The following is a 9,903-nucleotide window of genomic DNA, read 5'->3' on the forward strand; positions in this document are numbered from 1 at the left end:
AGAGAGGCTTTGGAATCCCTCCCTGGACTTTGTGGTTGAATCTGTTTTCAAATTCAATGCTCAACTGATGGGACCTCACAGATAATTGTATGTGTGGTGTACAGAGATGAGGTAGTCATAAAAAAATTGTTAATCACTATTGCACACAGTGAGTCCATGCAACTTATGTGACTGGTTAAGCAAATTTTTACTCCTGAACTTATTTAGGCTTGCTATCAGAAAGGGGATGAATACTTATTTACTGAAGACATTTCAACTTTTAATTTCAAAACATTTCTAAAAACACTTTTCAATTTTGACATTATAGGTATTTTGTGTGTGTGACCCCGTTAAAATTCAGCCTGTGACACAACAAATGTGGAAAAAGTCAAGGGGTGTGAATAATTTCTAGAGGTACTGAAATCGTTTTTATTGAGTATATTACATAAAGTTGAGATTGACTTTGAAGTCGAAAGTGTTGGAATACGACTGAAATCAATCAGTTACAGACATACATGGTGGCGTTACAGGAAGATCGTAACGCTGTGATCCAAGAGGTTGTGAGTTTTACTCCCAGGTTGAGGACATGTTGAATAATAAATAATGTGTAAATAAACATACACAATGTAATCATGTATGTCAAATAGCCTATGTACGTGGAAAACACTGGCTATTTCGTGACGTTCTGTGGACAATCTAATGACTTTGCAAGGCATCGTGAACATTTTAATCCATGTGAAACTTCATGTGAAGTGTCCCAAAACCACATGATTTCACATGTGAAAGGTTGCGATCACTCGTGAAAATCCACATGTGAAACTTCCTGAGAAATATCACGAAGTATTCCAAAAACATGGGGACATTGCACATGTGAAATCATGTGATTTTTACACCTGTGAAATAATGTTTTTTTCCCCCTACGGGTACTGAAATGAGGCGGGAAAGGTACGCTCTTTCCAATAAGTCAAATTGAAGAAGCGGACGCGCCACTGGGGATTTCCCAACAGACACACAGCAGACGCACTCACAGCCTGTTAAACTTGCGGTCCAAAACTAGAATAAGGAGGCGAGCAATGAGCAATTCCGTGATCGTGGACCTTCTCCTGATTCCGACCAGATTGTGTCTGTGGTTTCAGTCTGTGCTGTACTGGTTTCTTGTATATGGCACGGCTGGAATCACAGCCGGACTGGTTCTTACCCGGATCGCATGGCGTGCACTGAAAGACCCCTACGGGACCTTCCAATGGACAGTCCGCAAGAAGCAGCCCGCCTGTCTGCGTGATCCCACTCTGGGCAAACACGGCTACTTGTGGGGCAGGGTAAGAATAGATAGGACTGAGAGAGAAAAACACCGCTATTGTCGGGAAAACATTTGCTACTTTTATATTTTATTGCAGTCAGCAATTGGTGAGTACTTAATGATTTCCATAAAACATATGAAAATCAAATATGTTTGGGTGGGATAGCGGGGTAAATAAAATATCAATGGGTCTTTCAAGTGAAATACAACATTAGGCTATCTGTTTATCTGTCTTGACAATTGCTCAGTTGACTAATGTGTGCAAGAGTTGAGGGGTTGTACCTAATTTTAGTTTGGTCACCCACTCCACCTCCCTGTCTGCATCCCAAATGGAACTCAACACGCGACTTTTGACCAGGACCCATTGCACAACTCTTGACCAGAGCTCTATGAGCCCTGGTGAAAAGTAGTACACTAACTAGGGAATGGAGTGCCATTTGGGATACACACCGGTTTCAACCTTATCTATCTCCACTCTACTCTAATATTAGAAGCTGGAGGACCGACAACTATGTAAAAAGAACAGGGTAGTTCTGCCAAACACTTTCAAATTCCCAGATTGATGGAAAGCACAGCAGCTGTTATCTCTCTCCCTCTCTCTCTGCCGTCTTCCTCTCTTTCCATCTCCTCCTCTCACCTCTATCTATCCCCCCCATCTCCCTCTTCTCCCTTTTTTATCACAGAGCTCTGGTTTGAGGTTCCATTATGTAACCAAGGGAGACAGCAGGAAGCCTCTAATGCTCTTCCTTCATGGATTCCCAGAGAATTGGTAACATACACACACCCACTCCTTTTTTATTACATTATAAAGCATTATCACATCTCCTGACACACTGTACATGCCAGTGACAAGTTTTACAACGCATTATAACTATATCATAATACAATTATACCTGCCAGCTTTAAGCAAAGTAATAATCCTCTCTCCCGTTATCTCTATCTCAGGTACTCGTGGCGCTACCAGCTGTGTGGGTTTAGTGGGCAGTACCACACGGTGGCAATGGACCTGCGTGGCTGTGGCGACTCTGACGCACCCTCCCAGCTAGAGGACTACTCTCTGGAGAAACTCTGTTACGATATCAGGGACGCCATTGATGAATTAGGTACACTACACGTGTTAGCCTCGGTATACCATATGGGCTATTTAACTGCTGGCCCTCGAGGGCTGAAGTTCTGCTGGTCTATCCTTCTAATCAGGGAACTGGGACAGGGACACCAGATGTGTGTGGTCTGTCCGTACAAGGAATGAAATATCAACTAAAAAAGAAAACCAGCAGTATTTGAGGGCTGAAGGCCATTAGTTGAATTTCCCTGATATACAGCAGGCTATGTATGCAGACTTCACTGTCTAGGACAGAGGGAGAAATTAGTAGTAAATATCCTACATTACTAGAAGAAATGGTGCTGTAGAACCAAAAGGAGTTCAATGGGCCTCAAAGGTTCAACGGTTTATTGTTTCTTCTGGGATTTCAGGCCACACCAGTTGTGTGTTGGTGGGCCATGACTGGGGCGGTATGCTGGCCTGGCACTTCACGCTGGAGAGGCCTGATATGGTGCAGCGACTGGTCATCATGAACGCACCGCACCCTGCCTCCTGGCTAGGTAATGATGAGTGTGTACCTGCATGTGTGTGTTCTATTACTTTCCCTTATGGGTACTGAACCGTACCATATCTATAGACTTGCTTTAAAATAGGTTCCGTTCGATGCTCGATCAGTATAGTTTGTTTTTCCAGAGAATAGAAGTATATTGGAAATGTCCTAACTGGCTATGTATAATGTGATCTCTCTTTTCTCCACCTAGATGCAGTGTTGAGGAGACCCTCTGAGCTCCTGCGCTGTGGTCATGCCTGCTTCTTCCAGCTCCCTGCACTCCCAGAGTTCACTCTATCACTGGAGGACTTCAAGGTAGTGTCTAAGAAACTCACACCAGCATAGAGGCACTTTCTCTTCTATGACTCGTATAGTTACATTCATACACACTATCGAGCTTTCATGGTGCAATGGAATAGTCCCAAAAGTACAAAACCCGCAAATCTGCCCCTCCAGGCATGTACGTTCAAAGTATTTGAAAGAAAACGAATACTATTTGAACCCAGGTCCTGTCCTCCCATAGAATTGCATGTAAAACTAATTTATACGGTCTGCTTGAGTCCTCCACCCTGTTTTGTTTCATGATTACAGGTCATAGTACCATGGTTCTCATCCTCTCCTGTGTTTTTGTGTCCAGTTGGTGCGTAGTCTGCTGTGTGGGGGTCGTGGTGGCATCAGGAACCGTGCCCGCAGGCTGACTGAAGCTCAGCTCGAGGGGTATCTCTACCGCCTGTCCCAACCTGGCGGGCTGACCGCACCCCTCAACTACTATCGCTCACTACTCAGGTCAGAAATATATAGCTAACCGCCTCAATATCCTTTATGATAACATGTGGACTGTCAAATAAGAATAAGTTTGATTTGCAGTTTTGTGTGTAGAATTCAACTTTTCCCACCAACATACAGTATCTGACACTGAATCACCACCTTGGTGATTTTGTTCCTGCAATCACCACAAAAAATACAAATATACAAAAGATGGACATGGAAATATAGAAAGAAAACAGCATACCAGTACTTTGTTTGTTTGGACCAGGAAAAAATACGTAAAACCAATATGTTTTATAGAACTTTTTATTGTATATTTAATATGATTCCAGTAACGCCCTTTACAAGCACCAGGAGGTGGAGGTGCCATGCCTGCTGATCTGGGGCGAGGCTGACAGCATCCTGGTAGAGGGGATGTCTGGGGGCACCAGGCCCTACGCCCGGGGGTCCGTCACCTTGCACACCATCCCTGGGTGCAGCCACTGGGTACAGCAGGACCAGCCGGAGAAGGTCAACCAGCTGCTGTGGGAGTTCCTTCTGGATAGGGAGAAGGACGTGGAGCGCTGCTCCGCACGGAGAGGTGCAGGCTGGGCCATAAAGTGGACCAGAGAGTAAATGGATGGTGGTCCTGAACTGCTGAGAATCAGGGTCGGGCCAATTCAGAAAGTAAACCAAATTCAAATTTCACATTTTCCTCATTGCAAAGCATTGAAGAGAATTTGAATATTTGTGCATTCCTGAAATGACTGGAAATTGAAATATAATTGACCTCAATCCTGCTGGGAATCACCACTATAACCGTTTCGCACTACTGAGCCGAGCAAAGCTGGCCTGGTTACGCAATCACCATTGTTGCTGGAACCGTGCTAGAAAAGACAATATCTAAGCCAGCACAGTATGGTTTAAAAAGGTATTGCGGTTTTGTCTTTTTTTTTTTGTCCACAATTGTAATGTGTTGTATATTAGGCCTCTCTACTATTCTCACTGACTTCAGCCAGTTCATATTGATACAGTGGCCCTGTCTCAACCTATTGCCATCATAACTGTATCATGTTACCATAACGATGCGGCCGTGTTACCAAAGCAAACCCAGTCACTGCCTGGACATTAAGACCACTGGCCACAGACACAATGTCCCGTACTGTATCAACTGTCTACATTTCCAAACCAATGGAAATAAATGAGATTCAATCATATCGATCGGTTTCCAATTCTGTTGATTACTTTGGTCTGCCATGTATTTTATCTGGTTTGATTCAGTCCATGGTGTTGTGGATGATTGGTGTAAAAGCATCTTTGATGGATTGTATGCATCTTTGCGGTCTGTAATCCACCTATGCGTGACCTACCTTACCCACCTCTCCCTATACTCTACCTGTAACATACCTATGTTTAAAACATTCACACTTAAATCATATCAGCCATCTTCTTCCTCTGATTGGTAAACATTGGACATATAGAGGAAAACACACACCTATAGGCAACCAACAATGGCCAACTGTGGGGAGTGTTGCATTTTAAAGGCTAGTTGTGATGAGTCATCTGTTATTGGGTCACTAATCTGGATGGGAGGTCACATGGGGGTATCCAGGAACGGACTGGGACCAGAAATTGGCCCAGGTGTTTACATACCGGCACATCCGTGGCCCCCGCTATTAACCAACTAAAGAGAATTTTGGGGGAAAAAACTACAATTTAGACAGGCCCACTGGCTAAAGACTGACCAGCCCGATACCCCGGCTATCTGGCTGTTCTTACACAATGTGGAACCCCAAACCACATATAGAATATTAAAATCAAGTGCAATCCAAACCTTGATGTTCCATCCATTCTCAAGTTGATCATTTTAAACCGTAGGAAATGAGACACAATTCAACACTTTAATGGAGAATGTAGTGGGTACGAGGATTAAAACAGTTTAAAAAATATGATGCATCTGTAAGAAATGAATGATTAAACAGATGAATGCATCAATATATACATTTTATAATAACAAATTCAGAATGTTATATTATTTAGAAATAGTAAATATGGCATAATCATCATTTACTGTCAATCACAAAGAAATAGCGTTCATTGAATTGGACGTCCCCACCTGCGATTCATCCAACAGGGACGAGGAGGGTGTGGCTCGTGCCTATATACAACAACCATTAAACTAAGTAGACACGGGTGAAAACCACTGAGGTATAATACAAAGATGATGGATATACTGACAAGATTGCATGTTTCTCCGCCCTAAACAATGGAAGTCGTTGACAGGAAAGCGGGACGGCGGATTATCTTACTTCCTCTTATCCTTTATTTGGATTGGTGGATACATCTCATTATTGTAATTCTTTTTTGAATATTCGATGAGGGTTGTTGACGTGACTGCATGTATTCAATGGAGAGCGATACTTTGCTGACTAGCCTCATAACATGAACATGCATAGCCATATCGACACAACTCCGATATAAAGTGTTTTTTCTAAAAGTTCCGGGATATCACGTGTCCTACTTATATCAGTACACGAGTAACAACTTAAGCATTACGAAACTTCTATTCGATCAAATAAACCTCACGTTGAAAATAAACTATTCCTTTTTTTGTTGACTAAGTTCGTCACTCATTGACCTCCATACAAAAACTCCTCGCTTGGTGGGCAACAAAAACAAAAACGCCACCTGCTGGAGAGTGGTATTTCACTTGCTTTGGCAATGGAAACAAATGTTTCCCATGCCAATACAGCCCTTACATTGAAAGTGAATAGAATTTTCCATGGAGTTCGCCTCTCTTTCTCTCTTGGTATAATAAGAACAGGAGACTGCGTTCAAGATGTCCGACCGTTGTTTAAGGACTGCGGTCCAAACACTTAAAAGACATACCTATCCCCTCAGCCCTCAAATTAAGTGGACACTTCTGATGACGTCTGACGAGTATACACTTGAGGGGCGAGGGAGGGAGGAAGGAATGCTTTCTGGAAGATGCTCGTCAGATTCCCATATCGATCAATGTGACACAATCCTTTTCCAAAGCATCTGGTCTATATATTAACATTAATACATGTGAACTCATGGCTGTCAAAGATTGTGTGACACTTTCATATTATGGTATTCCAGTGAAATAAGAACTTAAATATTTAGGCATCGTCACTCAATGCCTAGGTTTACCTCCACTGTACCTGCACCCTACCATAAGTTATGCCTTGAATCTATTCTACCACGCCCAGAAATCTGCTCCTTTTATTCTCTGTCCCCAACGCACTAGACAGCCAGTTTTGATAGCCTTTAGCCGTACCATCATCCTACTCCTCCTCTGTTCCTCGGGTGATGTAGAGGTTAGCCCAGGCCCTGTGTGCCCCCAGGGGCTCTCATTTTTTGACTTCTGTAACCATAAAAGCCTTGGTTTCATGCACGTTAACATCAGAAGCCTCCTCCCTAATTTTGTTTTATTCACTGCTTTAGCACTCCGCCATCCCTGATGTCCTAGCCGTGTCTGAATCCTGGCTTAGGAAGGCCACCAAAAATTCTGAGATTTCCATCCCCAACTACAACATTTTACATCAAGATAGAACTGCCAAAGGGGGAGGAGTTAGCCTGCAAAGATCTGTCATACTTTCCAGGTCTATGCCCAAACAGTTCGAGCTTCTAATTTTTAAAATGAATCTCTCCAGAAATAACTCTATCCCTGTTGCTGCCTGTTATAGACCCCCCTCAGCTCCCAGCTGTGCCCTGGACACCATACATAGCCCATCCAACTACCATATTGTTGTTTACTTTTTTTGCACACCAGTATTTCTACCTGCACATCTATCACTCCAGTGTTCATTTGCTAAATTATTATTACTTTGCTACTATGGCCTATTTATTGCCTTACCTCCTTACTCCATTTGCACACACTGTATATAGATTTTCTATTGTTATTGACTGTACTTTTGTTTATCCCATGTGTAACTCTGTTGTTTTTTTGTCGCACTGCTTTGCTTTCTTGGCCAGGTCGCAGTAGTAAATGAGAACTTGTTCTCAACTGGCCTAACTGGTTAAATAAAGGTGATTTATTTTAAATTTTTATTTTTTAATTAACATTACTAAGGATCAGAAGTCTAGAGGCTTACTAAATTTTAACCCTCTTATTAAAAAAGACCAGAAGAAGCTAAATCAATGGCTACAGAGGGACTTATCTTTAAAAGGAAGAGTCCTAATAACCAAGGCTGAAGGTATCTCTAGGCTAACATATGGTGCTTTATCTTTATATCTTGACGGTAAAATAAGCAAAGAGAGAGACCAGATGCTTTTCAACTTTCTGTGGAGAAACCGTACCCATTCCGTTAGGAAAACTGTTGTAAAGAACACTGCAATGAACGCTGAATTTTCCGACTTTACTACCTCAATACTTTTAAGATGAATTGAATAAAACAATTCCTAAGAAGACCCACTTCTGTGAAATGTTATTCCTCATGTCTTCTCTACTTTTGGTGGCCTTGACATCATGTTGGTTTGCAATTATAATATTGACCAAGTTCCAGTGAAACTCTCTGCTTTTCATCAGCAGGTTTTCTTGTCATGATCCTTAATTTATAAGCATAATTTTTCTCCACACATATATATGGAATAATCGGGATATATTGTATAAAATACTTATTTGTTTTTAGAATATTGGTTCTGAAATAATATCCTATTGGTGAGTCAACTTGTAAATGCAGAGTTTTTTAAAACTTAGTTATAAGGAATTCTTATCACTTTACAAGGTCCATGTAACACCTAAAGATTTTGCAATTGTTTTAGATGCCATTCCCTCAGGTGTTGCTTTATTATTCAGGAACGTGTCAAGACCTGACCCTCAGAGCCTACCTTCTATTGACCCTGTTGACTCATCAGTAGGAAAGATCTGTTTCTCTTTTGGTCCAATCAACAACAGAGCGATACGAACCTTGTTTCAGCAGGATGTTGTTTCAGCAGGATGTTGTATTGGAATGGATTTATTGATAATATCTGTTGAAAAAAGTTTGGATGTTGCCACACACATACCTACTTGGTAACAAAATTAAGGGAGTTTCCTTTAAAATTATTCATAAATATGATCCTGCCAACAACTACATGAAGAAGTTTAAGAAAAACAAAATCAAATTGTACCAGAAATGGTGTTGCATCCTTTTTGGCATTGTATTCATGTAAGGAATCTGTGGTAAGACATCAATAGATTTATAATTGAACACATTTATGAAGATTTTACACTGTTGTGGAGAGATGTACTGCTTGGATTCTTTACCTACGATTGACATAAAATTGTTTCAACTTATTTCTATCATTTCATTATTCTTTTGGCCAAATTCCATATTCACAAATGCAAATTTACAAACAAAACACCATATTTCCTTACCTTACAAAAATAAATTGAACTATATTTTAAGATAAAAAAACAAAAAAGCTGTTACACTTAGAATTCTATGTATGTCCCTTAAGGTCCTGACATTGTACCCACTAGCACAATTGTCCTTTGTATATTATTTATATATACACTTGTGTTCCCCCATGTACTTTCTGTATTGATATGTTGTTAATAAAAAAATATATATAGCATTTTAAAAAAGGAGGAAGGATTGTTTAAAAAAAGATATATATTTTTTTATTATTAACAAATCAATACAGGAACTACATGAGGGAACACAAGTATATATGGATAATATACAATGGACAATTGAGTTAGGGGGTACAATATCACATTACATAAGGACCTTAAGGGACATGCATACACTTATAATTCTAACAGCTTTTTTGTTAGTAGAGTATTTAATTGTCTTAAAATACAGTTCAATTTATTTTTGTAGGGTAAGAAAATTTGTTTTTTTGTTTGTAAATTTACATTTGTGAATATGAAATTTGGCCAAAAGAATCATGAAATTAATTACATAAAAATGTTTCAGCTTATTCGTATCGTAGGTACGTAGGTACTATTGTAAAGTGGTTGTTCCCTATTGTAAAGTGGTTGTTCCACTGGATATTATAGGTGAATGCACCAATTTGTAAGTCGCTCTGGATAAGAGCGTCTGCTAAATGACTAAAATGTAAAAATGTAAAAAAATGTAGGTAAATAATCCAAGCAGTACATCTCTCCACAATAGTGTAGGATCTTCATAAATGTGTTCAATTATAAATCTACTGATGTCTTGCCACAGTTTTCTTACATGAATACAATGCCAAAAAAGATGCAACACTGTTTCTGGGTGGTCATTACAAAAGGAGCAATTTGAGTTGATGTTTTCCTTAAACGTCTTCATATAG

The 9,903-nt window shown here is 40.4% G+C and overlaps 1 protein-coding gene across 1 annotated transcript; it reads left to right on the forward strand.

Moving 5' to 3' along the window:
* The first annotated feature begins 930 nt into the window (after nt 1-930).
* Nucleotides 931-4,835, forward strand: LOC106600921 (epoxide hydrolase 4). Its single transcript, XM_014192705.2, has 7 exons — nt 931-1,298; nt 1,963-2,048; nt 2,225-2,382; nt 2,753-2,881; nt 3,083-3,186; nt 3,509-3,657; nt 3,972-4,835. The coding sequence occupies exons 1-7, from the start codon at nt 1,053-1,055 to the stop codon at nt 4,252-4,254; spliced, it is 1,155 nt and encodes a 384-aa protein (XP_014048180.1). The 5' UTR covers nt 931-1,052; the 3' UTR covers nt 4,255-4,835.
* Nucleotides 4,836-9,903: the final 5,068 nt, after the last annotated feature.

Source organism: Salmo salar, chromosome ssa03 (genome assembly GCF_905237065.1).
Source record: "Salmo salar chromosome ssa03, Ssal_v3.1, whole genome shotgun sequence".
In the NCBI taxonomy this organism is placed as follows: domain Eukaryota; kingdom Metazoa; phylum Chordata; class Actinopteri; order Salmoniformes; family Salmonidae; genus Salmo; species Salmo salar.